The sequence below is a fragment of the Aotus nancymaae genome, unplaced genomic scaffold (assembly GCF_030222135.1).
Source record: "Aotus nancymaae isolate 86718 unplaced genomic scaffold, 86718_ANA_hifiasm-v0.15.2.pri h1tg000072l, whole genome shotgun sequence".
In the NCBI taxonomy this organism is placed as follows: domain Eukaryota; kingdom Metazoa; phylum Chordata; class Mammalia; order Primates; family Aotidae; genus Aotus; species Aotus nancymaae.
This window is the reverse complement of record NW_026988487.1, coordinates 3,147,410-3,159,684: the sequence shown is the minus strand read 5'-3', so window position 1 is coordinate 3,159,684 and position 12,275 is coordinate 3,147,410. Positions and strand designations below refer to the sequence as shown.

The 12,275-nt window shown below is 43.1% G+C and overlaps 1 protein-coding gene across 2 annotated transcripts in view; it reads right to left on the bottom strand.

The window, feature by feature from the left end:
* Positions 1-5,337: 5,337 nt before the first annotated feature.
* Positions 5,338-12,275, bottom strand: part of KAT7 (lysine acetyltransferase 7) — a 37,557-nt gene continuing 30,619 nt past the window's right edge. For both annotated transcript variants that reach the window (XM_012463488.2, XM_012463489.2), the window contains 4 exons: positions 11,727-11,820; positions 8,561-8,707; positions 7,930-8,036; positions 5,338-7,013 (listed from right to left, as the gene is read on the bottom strand). In XM_012463488.2, the coding sequence (XP_012318911.1) occupies positions 6,912-7,013; positions 7,930-8,036; positions 8,561-8,707; positions 11,727-11,820 (450 nt within the window). In that variant the 3' untranslated portion in view covers positions 5,338-6,911. The remainder of the gene's footprint in view (positions 7,014-7,929; positions 8,037-8,560; positions 8,708-11,726; positions 11,821-12,275) is intronic.

Sequence of the window (12,275 nt, the reverse complement as noted above, 5' to 3'; positions counted from 1 at the left end):
CTATTCCAAAACGTGTGGTTTAAAACAGCATTCTGACAATTCTCTGGGTTAACAGGACTCAGCTAGATGTCTTAATCATCCTGAGGTATTATCAAGGGCCACTCATGAGGACGCATTCAGCTGGAAGTCTGGCGGGGTTGAAACCTTCAAGAGACCCAAGTCTGGATTTTGGTGCTATGATTGGAGCATCCTGGTTCTCCTATGCATGGTCTCTCACCATTCGGTAATCTAGCCCAAGCTTCTGGTTTGGAAACATGTCAGCTCATTTTCAAGAGCAACAGTGGAAGCTGCCAAAATATCGCTTCCATAACATCCTCTTAGTCAAAACAAGTCACAAGTTCAGCCCACAATGAGGAAAAAAGTAGGCCTTATTGGAAGCAGCAAGTGCACAGAGGGATGAGGGCAATTGTTGGCGGCCATCCTTGGAGATCACATACCTACCATACCTCTAAATCTGTGAAGTAAGAGTGTAGGTTTCTGACAGGTTTAAAATTGAACGTATGGTAAGCTCTTTCCAGAAATAAATGCCCGATTAAGAACAAAGACTGGTTTCCTGGAATGAACATGACTTGTCAACGATAAAGAAAGGTGTTTATATCTCACATTTTTAAGGAGCTATGGAGCCAGAATTGTGCAATAGTACAGGTTATTTTCTCCACTCTTAGGCACAAGTAAACAAATCCCCAAACCCCCAAATGGTGACAACATGACCTGGACTTAAAGGTATTGCACAAGAGGTTGGGGCAAACTTGACATTCTGGCACCAAGGACATTGCTCATCACTGGGCAATCCTTTGTTTCCTTCTTAGTGACATTCATCAGTTTTTGTTGCGCATACCACACAGGAAGAAGCTATTTTACTGCCCCCACCAGCAGGAAACAGTCTGGAGGACGCAGTCACACATAATTTCATGTAAGTGCTGGGGCCAATAGAGGTCCGATTCCATGATCCCAGTGAACAGCAAACAGTGGCTTCTACAAGTCCTAGCACACATCACATACTATCATTCAGCAAAGCAGTTTTCATATTTTATTCTCATGACATTCGACACTTTGATATGCTGTACATATGTGCATCTGTGAGACACATGAGGTAGAGGAAACTAATGCTGAGAGCCTCAGTGAGTCAGGCTTTCTCCCCGATGCTGTTTCATTTCACTTGATGGGATTGCTTATTTGAGCCTGAGCACACTAAGAGCTAGCCAAGGCTTGTGCGGTAAAAGGATTCCTGTTGTCTCACTCAGGCTTTTTCTCAAACCAGGGTTTCTTCAATCCATATCCAAGAATGGACTGCAAAGGCACAATTTCCTCAACTATAGACAAATGTGTGCATATGTACAACGGTGATTTTTAAAAATCCAGTGCTTTAATCAGAGTCTCAAAAGGTCAGAAGAAAAAAGTGGTAGAAGGATCATGGCTGAGCTGTGCTGCTTGATCCTGGTGCTGCTCATAAGACTTTGTTTTGCTGTCACTTGACTTCCCAACTGCTCCTCAGAGGAGGAAAAGGCAGGTACATCTAGTGCAACACTTGAAAAGTTTCTAATACACATCCAAAAAAGCTGATTTCCATTTGCTTCATGTTCCACAGGGAATGTGTGCTGCAAGCAAGCTGTGGTCTATTTTTGTACACTGATTTTAGGTACTTTGTAGCCCCAACTCTGATCTGAACCAACTGGCTCGACACAGCCAACTCCATTCAAGGCCATTACTAACCCCAGTAGTGCAACCCACTCAGAACTATAGGGACAAATCAGGCAAATCAAAGTTAAGGACAAGTCAAAAGCATCGCCTTGTCATTTAAAGGTTACACCACACTGTTAAAGATTACTTGGCCAGGTGCGGTGGCTCATGCCTATAATCTCAGCACTTTGGGAGGCTGAGGTGGATCACCTGAGGTCAGGAGTTCGAGACCAGCCTGGCTAACATGGTGAAACTCCGTCTCTACTAAAAATACAAAAATTAGCTGGACAAGGTGGTGCACACCTTTAGTCCCAGCTACTTGGGAGGCTGAGGCAGGAGAATCGCTTGAACTTGGGAGGCAGAGGTTGCAATGAGCCGAGATCGCACCACTGCACTCCAGCCTGGGTGACAGAGCAAGACTCTATCTTTAAAAAAAAAAAAAAAATTTAATATGACTCACTAGCCCCATATTAAGAAAAGAGAAAACAGACGCATTAGGTGACCAGACCTTATGGGTAACATTGGCAAAAGTATGGGATTTGGACTCAAGGAACCAAGGCTCTCATTCTGTTGCTATAACACAGCTAGACCACTATGAGCCTCAATTTCTCATCTGAAGAGGGGTATAATATCCACCTTACTGTGCTGTGGTGAGGAATGAAGAAAACCATGGAGGTAAAGGGACAGTGCTTACTCAACAGTTTAGTCCTAAATCAGAAACAATGCCAGAATGCAGCACATCTTTTGCTTCCTGGTTTAGCTCTCCAGCCCCTCAAAATTGCTGCTTCTAAAGCCAACTAACATCAATTCTGTTTTTTGTTTTTGTCTTTTTGAGACAGGGTCTCACTCTGTCACCCAGGCTGCAGTGCAGTGGCATGATCTCAGCTCACTGCAACCTCTGCCTCCTGGGTTCAAGCAATTCTCGTGCCTCAGCCTCCTGAGTAGCAGGGACTACAGGCACATGCCATCATGCCTCATTTTACTATTTTTTGTAGAGGCAGAGTTTCATCATGCTGCCCAGGCTAGTCTTGAATTTTGAATTCCTGGACTCAAGCGATCTGCCTGCCTTCGCCTCCCAAAGTGATGAGATTACAGACTATTACAGAGCTATCATGCCTAGCTTAAAAATCAGTCCTTTTTGCTGTAATGTGTTGAGTTGGTTAATGAATTTAAAAATAATATTAAAAAAATTTAAAAGAAAATTAATCAATCCTTTGCCTGAAAGTTTTCACCAGCTTCATTATTATCCTTGTAATGGAAGCCATTAGAAACAAGGGTGCCTATAACAAAGAAATCTAAACAGAAGAGAGAGGATGATCAATCATTAAGAAATCAAAAAAAGTTGTGGAAACAAACAGCAGAATGGAGGGTGTGGGTGACAGAACTGAGCCAGACAAGGTGAGGTTTCGGGCTTTGCTGCTTACTTCCACCTTGGACTCCAGGTCTCCTTTGGCAAACCACTGTACGCATCTACTGCATAGGGATAACATGAGGGTCAAACAAGGCAGTATGAAGGTACGGTCCCAAGCATATGGGAAGCAAACAGCCCATGCTAAGGTTCTCTTCTTCCAGAAATAGAGTACATACTTCCATTAAGCAGGTTTCAGGAACAATTCCAGACTTCTCTTCTAATAAAGGAGCTTGGGGCCAGGTGGGGTGACTCACATCTGTGTAATTAATCCCAGCACTTTGAGAGGCCGAGGCGGGCAGATCACGAGATCAGGAGATGAGCCTGCCCAGCACGGTGAAACCCCGTCTTTACTAAATATATATATATATATATATATATAAGCTTATATATACTTTGTGTGTGTGTGCGCGTGCGTGTGTATATACATATATGTAAGTTTAAGCAGCTGAGCTTGTGTTATGCAGATAAGAGGGAGTTAAAAGCTAGATGCAGTGGCTCATGCCTGTAATCTCAGCACTTTGGGAGGCTGAGGTATGTGGATCCCTTGAAGTCAAGAGTGGCCTGGACAATATGGCGAAACCCCATCTCTACTAAACATACAGAAATTAGCCAGCTGAGGTGGCCTGTGCCTGTAATCCTAGCTACTTGGGAGGCTGAGGCAGGAGAACTGCTGGAACCCAGGAGACGGAGGTTGCAATGAGCCGAGATCACACCACTGCATTCCAGCCTGAACAACAGAGTGAGACTCTGTCTTAATAAAAAGGCTGGGTATGGTGGCTTATGCCTATAATCCCAGCACTTTGGGAGGCCAAGGCAGGTAGATCACCTGAGGTCAGGAGTTCCAGACCAGCCTGGCCAATGTGGTGAAACCCCGTCTCTACTAAAAATACAAAAAGCCAGGCATGGTGGCGGGCACCTTAATCCCAGCTACTCAGGAGGCTTGAGGCAGGAGAATTGCTCAAACCCAGGAGGCGGAGGTTGTAGTGAGCCGAGATCACACCACTGCACTCCAGCCTGGGCGACAGAGCCACACTCCAACTCAAAAAAAAAAAAAAAAAGGAGTTAAATGGGATAGTCTCATTCAAAGTTGCCAAGGGAAGTGAAACTCTGTTCCCCACACCTGTCGGGGGCTTAAATGAGATAATAAATCTTTTTATTTTTCAGTGAGTAAAGCAGGATGGCAAAGTGAGTGGAGACTTGGGAACAGCACTGTGCACAAATCCCAGCACTTTGGGAGGCTGAGGCAGACGGATCACCTGGGGTCAGGAGTTTGAGATAAGCCTGGCCAACATGGTGAAACTCCATCTCTACTAAAAATACAAGAAAGTAGCCAGGCATGGTGACTGGCACCTGTAATACCACCTCTCAGGAGGCTGAGACTGGGGAATCACTTGAACCCAGGAGGCAGAGGTTGCAGTGAGCCAAGATCGTGCCACTGGACTCCAGCATGGGCAACAAGAGCAAATCTCCTTCTCAACAACAGCAAAAAAGAACAGGGAGATTTGGGCACATTATCATTCTAAGAAAACATAAACACGAGGAAAGTCTTGCTTTCCTCCATCCAATCACCCACCCCAAATAAGTGACACACACAGACTCTAGCCTTGCAAAAGGGAACCCTTAGTTTGTCCACTGTACAGGTTCTCACCACTACTGGCCAGTGAACAAAAACCATTCCACCACATACAATTCCCAGCCTCCTCCTTTCCACCATACAGAGGTAAGTAAGTGTTCAGCCACCCTTTTCCCGTGCTGGGTACATCTTACAGGAAAATGCAGCTACTTTCGCAAATAATAATTTCTACTTGGGATCCCGAGAGTCAATAATTAGCGGTGACACTGCTCAATACTGGTCAATGAGCCTGGAGATGAGAAGGGCTGTCTGTTCCCATCTCCCACAGGCATCAATTGTTCCCCAACATATCCTAACTTCCTATTGATTTCTTTGCCCCTAAAATCAGAGAAAAATGGCACTTAGTGAAAGAATGGGTAATACTGACTAATCACTGCTACGTATACTGATTAGCTAGAACCAAAGTGAGGCAGATCAAATTTCTGCCACCATCTAGACAAGTTCAGAGTGAGCACTCCTTTGATCTTTATAGACAGCCTGCATCACAGGGTTAAACATTCCATCCCTCAAGAGTTTACTGTTAGGGAAAGCAAATCCCAAGTGCATTTACTAAGCTGCAGATCGTGTGCACCATTTTCACATATAAATGAGAGCCCCCCCAGATGAAACAGACTTGAGCAGAGAACATGCTTTATTGAGGAGTAGATACAGAAGAGCACATTCTACCACGTGGGGAAGGGTTTAGCTTCTGTAAAAGGCCTTTACCCCTTAAGAAAACCCCCAGTGAAGTTGCTTTTGGATAAATTTTAACAGTGACACTGAAACTGGAGAGGAGCTGCCACTGAACATGCTTAAAATTAGCTCCCCCAACCCACAGTGAATATAAGTAGTGTACAGAGATGACAAGAGAAAGGCACAAATGACCAGAGTCCGGGATTGTGGTGAGGGCTCCACATGAAGACAGCATGTTGCAGGAGACCAAGTTGGGAAGGATGACATGTCATACATCAAAAGTTGCCCCAAGATAGCAGGTTATAATGGGCTAGAGAGAAATTAGAGGGAACATCTCTTCCTTCACTTAAACAACACCAAAAATAGAAGACCAGAGAATAGAAGGATGGTACGAATCCCAAAAAGGAAATGGAGGAGGAGTTCGTGGAAGGGCAGAAGCACTTTAATCCTAGAGGGAGGGTGAGGCACTGTTGGAAAGAGAAGCAAACCTTGGCAGGGGTGGCCATTCTGCCTTGCTGAGTCATGGGCTGAAATACAGAAGTCACTTTGAATCATTTTCAACTTCTCCCAGGGCATTCAGACAAAATCAGTGCAATTTATATGGAAGTACAGATGTACTACATCAGGACTGGTACAGGTGAAAAGGTTTCTGCAGTATAATTAATCAGTTAGCATGTAGCAGGAAAGGGAGAACTGGATATGACTTTGGCACCTGCAAACGTACAAAGGGACTGGAAGTAAAGAGAGAAGGAAACTTTTACTAGGGGGTACTTTCTGGTGAGGCAAAAAGAAGTATCCATTCCCTTCCACCAAGACACTGCCCACTGCCCACAGGTGAACTCAAAACACAGAACCACCACTTCATTCTTCTCTCCATCTCATTCAGATAAATTATATGCTAGTCCCTGGGAAGCTCTTCAAAAGTATTTGGCTCTGTTTAGCCCAATACTGATCAAAAAGAGGTCTCTCAATCAAAATGAAGGAAAGAAATTTAAAGCAAGATGAAGCCCAAAGTGAATGGACCCCCTTCCTAATCCACACACACCCACAAGTGCCACCTCTTCCCTGCCCCTCCATAGAACACATGTATTAGGAGTAACTGGAAAGGTCCTGGTGGTGGCAGCCATATTTGGAGGTCTGGTGACCAGGCAGCAAGCACTAGTACCACGCTTAGAAGACACAACACAACCTCATGGGGCGAGAGGACATGAGGAGAGAACCAGTGACTGGACAGGTACAGTACCATAACAGAACTCCTTGGGTCAGTGCTGAGGGATCTGCATTCAAGTCTAATACAGATCCCATCCAGGCAACCTCACTGAGGCCGAAACAACAGTTCCTCAGAACCAGCGTCTGCAGTGTACATGAAGGTCGGAGCCAGGACAGTCCTGAGGGGGATGGCCTTCCCAAAGGATACTGTACTTGCCAATCACAAGAGCAACAGAAATGACAGACAGATCCCTAGGGTACGGATTCCTACTGCCGGGGTTCGCTGGCTCGGAATGACAGGTCACTTTAAGTGCCCTTGGGAGGGGTCCATTTTAAGCAGCTGGGATCCATGGTTTTATTGGAGTTGGACCTTTTGGCCTCTTTGGCTATCCATTCATCAATCAGGTCCTGGGGGAGAACAATGGGAAAAAACATTATATACTTTCAACAAGAGCCTTTACATAGATTCCAAAATAACTAACAGCCAAGAAAGGACTGCCAAAGTTTAGCAACATATTAGGGTATAAAAAAAATACTGTCTTGGCCATGCGTGGTGGCTTACACCTGTAATCTTAGCACTTTCGGAGGCCGAGGTGGGCAGATCACCAGGTCAGGAGTTAGAGACCAGCCTGGCCAACATAGTGAAACCCCGTCTCTACTAAAATTACAAAAAATAGGTCAGGTGTGGTAGTGGCAGGCGCCTGTAATCCCAGCTACTCAGGAGGCTGAGGCAGGACAAAGGCTTGAACCCAGGAGGCGGAGGCTGCAGTGAGCCAAGATCAAGCATTACATTCCAGCCTGGGTGTCAGACTGACACTCCGTCTCAAAAAAAAAAAAACCTATCTTTTAACTTATAACAAACTGCTTTCCTACCTAATCCATTCTTCCTACTTCACCCTAAGTGAGAAATGAAAATCACTGCTCACCTACCTTTACTGTATGTGTGAAATAATTTAAAAAGTTAGAAGTGAGCATGAGACAGCATTTGTGAAGATTCCACTAAAGATGGGCAATTTCCACCTAAGAAAATCATCCAATGACAGAAGTGCTGTACAACATAAAGCTGCTTCACTTCTGCTACCCACATTTGAGACAGGAGCTCACCAAAAGCTTCTGCTGCTGATAAGGCAACACAGGCATCGGTGCCAGCTACAGAAATGAGACCCAGTAAAAGAGCTGTGTAGTGGAACTCTTTTAAGGGAAGATTCTCTTGAGTCTTTTTTTTATTTTATTTTTTTTGATTCTCTTGAGTCTTAAGGCCCCTACTTTGCTCTGCTAAGCCTTGAGGGACATCCAGCAATGAGCACGCTGATGAAAACCTTACCTGTCTCTTTAAAACTAGGTGTTTTCCCTTCCAGTACTTGAGCATCTGAAGGGCCTGCAGAGTGCTGACAATGTCCACGGGATTCACAGCTGTCTCCTGACTGATTTCTGAAAACAGAGGAGCTACTGACAACTTGGCCAAAGTGCAGGTGTCCCCCAACCAAGGTCTACTTTTCCTTAAAGGAAATCCAATGGACAGAATCTTCTGTACTCAACCCAATCTGCTTAGAGTTTACAAAGCATCCATTTGACCAGTTCAAATAACTACAGAAGGACATTACAGCAAGAAGCTACTGCTGCCCCCCTTAGAAATCAGGGTCAAATATAGATCAAACTAAATTCTTCCACCCTTGCATAAATACACAGGGATATCTTTCTCAGAAAGATGAACCAAAAGACCTGAAGTTTTTCTTCTTGACTTTTATAAGAATTAAAGTGTTAGGAACTCTGGATTTGAGAAGCCAATTAATAACTATTCAGAGGGGCCAAATGCTTTGCTAGGCAACTTTGGTAAGGGTCTTTGCAGTGGTCCATATTCAGTGAGTCTTCCGTTCTCATATTCAGGGGAAACACAACATCCAGTAGAGTAAACCGCTTAAACTGTCAACCATTCCAAGGAGTCAAAAACCAACCTTTGATAGAAATCTCTTTGCCTTGGAAATTATGCAGGTAGCGGAGAAGTACTTCTTTCCAGTAACTGCGATAGCTTATAAGCCCCAGATCTGAGAGTGGACGTTCTGGGGAGCCAACTTTTTCTTCGACTTTGGAAAGCAAATAACCTGCCAGGGAACAAATACAGACTTTTTCTAGCAACACTAGATCTTATCCTAATAGCAAAAAACAGTGTGCCAACATGAAAGAAGGTTTAAGAAGCACAGTCTGCTCCATTAGGGTTTAGCCATTCAATGGAATACTGTGTGATTAAGTACAGTACACCACCTTTGTATAAACAAAAGGAGAAGAATGTGTACTTGCATTTACATGACACAGTAGATCCCCCTTATCCACAGGGAATGTGTTCCAAGACTCCTGGTGGAGGCCCAAAACTGGAGAGTAACAAATCCTATATATACTATGTATTTCCTATCAATAAATATCTATGTTATAGTTTAACTTACAAATTAGGCGCAGGAAGAGAATAATAATAAAACAGAACAATTATAACAATATACTATAATAAAAGTTACGTGAAGGTTGTCTGTCTCTCAAAATATCTTATTGTACCATACTCATCTATTTTTGGACCGCAGTTGACTACAGGTAATTGAAACTGCAGAAAGTGAAATGACAGATAAGGAGGGCACTACTGTAACAGACACTAAAAGAACTCTGGAAGGCTTCACTATAAATCATTTTGAGCCAGGCGCGGTGGCTCACGCCTGTAATCCCAGCACTTTGGGAGGCCGAGGCGGGTGGATCACGAGGTCAAGAGATCGAGACCTTCCTGGTCAACATGGTGAAACCCCGTCTCTACTAAAAATACAAAAATTAGCTAGGCATGGTGGCGCGTGCCTATAATCCCAGCTACTCAGGAGGCTGAGGCAGGAGAATTGCCTGAACCCAGGAGGTGGAGGTTGCGGTGAGCCGAGATTGCACCATTGCACTCCAGCCTGGGTAACAAGAGCGAAACTCCGTCTCAAAAAAAAATAATAAAAAAAAATAAATCATTTTGATAACAATAATTCTCTGTAGGTGTGTGTTGAAAACACGGGAGACAGGAAACAAAAATGTGAATCCACTTCATTATATAGTTTTTAAATCTTGGAATGGTAAGATCAGATTATTTCAGTACCACCCATGAGATAGTGGGGGATGTAGAAAATCCAAATGATGGGCCGGGCGCGGTGGCTCACGCCTGTAATCCCAGCACTATGGGAGGCCGAGGCAGGTGGATCATGAGGTCAGGAGATTGAGACCATCCTGGCTAGTGAAACCCCATCTCTACTAAAAATACAAAAAATTAGCCAGGCGTGGTGACACGCACCTGTAGTCCCAGCTACTCAGGAGGCTGATGCAGGAGAATCGCTTAAACCCAGGAGGCAGAGGTTGCAGTGAGCCAAGATTGCACCACTGCACTCCAGCCTGGGTGACAGAGCAAGACTCTGTCTCAAAAAAAAAAAAAAGAAAAAGAAAAAGAAAAAAAGAAAGCCCAAATGATGAGGCCTCTAGATGTAAAGTCTAAACACCTAATATTCAATTTATACAAAATATACAAAACAACACTATGGAGATACAGTCTACAAAGTTTGTAATCTGGGAAACCCTATTAGAACTAACTGCTTTAACAAAAACACAGCAAGGAAGAAAAAGATGGGAGTGGAAAGTTTTAGACTAAAAGTGAATTTTGAGCCACATTTCTCAATAGTACTGTTAAAAAAGAACAAAGTCACAGCAGGGAAATTTGAATATCACAATTTACGATATGAAGGATTTTTTTTTTAATCCATCAAGCCTATGTAATGAAGCAGATTTTTTTTTTAAGGTGTAATGGGCCTTATCTTTTAGAAATATCAAAATAATGGCAGGTGGGAATATAGGTAAAACAAGATTAGCCCCCAATAAAACTGTAATTAATGAAGCTGGGTGATGGGTACAGGAGGGTTTATTATACTCTTACTCTACTTTTGTTAATGCTTAAAAATTTCTATAAAATTAAGTTTATAAAAACAGTGTTACCTATTCAGAGATACAGAGTTCCCCTCTTATGCCACCTCCCAGTTCATCTCTTCTCAGGTGGCTTAAAAATGAAAGAAGGCTTGGGAGGCTAATTCTAGGAATTCCAATTTTGATTACAATATACCTTGTCCTACGACCATGGACATGGAGTAACATACAGTGGAGCCTTGTTATTCTCAGCAGTTGTGTTTTAGAAAGTCACCAAGACCCCTGACTTAGTGAATACTGAACTGCTGCTCCTAGGGGAAATACAGGGAGGGTTAGGTTCCTGCAAGCCTCTGGTCATATACTGGTCAACTATCAATATATAACCTTATTTTATGTTTCTGTTTAAAAATGCCTTATTTAATATATACTGTTGATATCATTAACATTGAACTCACTGCCAACAACTCTGAAATTTGCCTGAAGAAAGCTAACTAACCACTATAAGGTACACCAGTATTCCTGAGATGAGCAACATCAGACACATCAGCACTACTCACAGGGGCCATTTACAATCAACAGAAGGCCAAAAATGTGTGGCACTAACAGAGTGAAAATGAACTTGTTTACAGTATAAGAGCTGGAAACTCTGAAGTCAGCCAGGAATGTGCGCATCCATGACTCTTATTTTTTGCTGCTCTGTGCATGTCCACGAATGACCACAAAAATGTTAGGACTGATTTTGGGGTTATAAATACAATTTAGTGAGTACGCAAATTCACAAACAGAATCCACAACTAATGAGGGCAGAGTATATTACACAAAGGGTCCACTGGGTATATATATTACCTCTAGACAAGTCCCTACAAAAGTGAAATCCCTAGCATCAAGGAACAGATTTTTAAGCCTCATGCATGCGCTATTTAAAAGTCGAAAACTGGGATAATCCTAAGAGCTTACTTTATCATCCTCTGTACCTCTACTAATTAAGTAGGAGTCCAGTATTCCTTCAATGTTCAATGTGTATCAGGCAGAATGACAATGTTCAGGTTTTTCCTGCTTGTTCATTCATTTACTAAATATCCATGTACCTCCACTACATTCCAGGAATTGCAGAGACCACAGGACAAAAAGACAAACAACAATATTCACATGGTCCCTGCCTTGTGGAACTTATGACTTAGCAGTTTCACTTACTGAAATCAATGAGCATCTTGCCATAGCCCTGTCTCATGTACTGAGGCATGGTAAGGATACAGGATACGTTGTAGTTGAGGAATGAATTCTTTTCCTAAAATCAAGAGCAAACAGATGAACATGTAGTGAGGATTTGAAACCAAAGGTTTCAGCACTTCCACAGATACAAAATAAGGTTGCTTGCAAAACACCTGGCTAACCAGTCCCAAGGAGTGGCTGTCAGGTGCATAGCTGTTATAGCCACACCTTTTATGATGGCTAAAGCCATTAATCATCCCAGATTTCGCTAGCTGAGACCTCTAGTTTCATTTTAAGGGGGCTGACTCTGGGTTCCTGACAGTCACAGAGCAGGGCAAGAAGGTTAAATGCAATTTTTGAAAAGGAGCTGCCTACTGGAAGAAAAGGGAAGGAAAAAACACAGTAGGTCCCCATTCTGCAAAGGGTAAAAAAAGCAATCACATTGAATCAAATCAAAATGTATGATTCCACTTATAAGAAATGTCCAGAATAGGGAAATTTATAGAGACAGAAGGGCTGAGAAGGATTGAG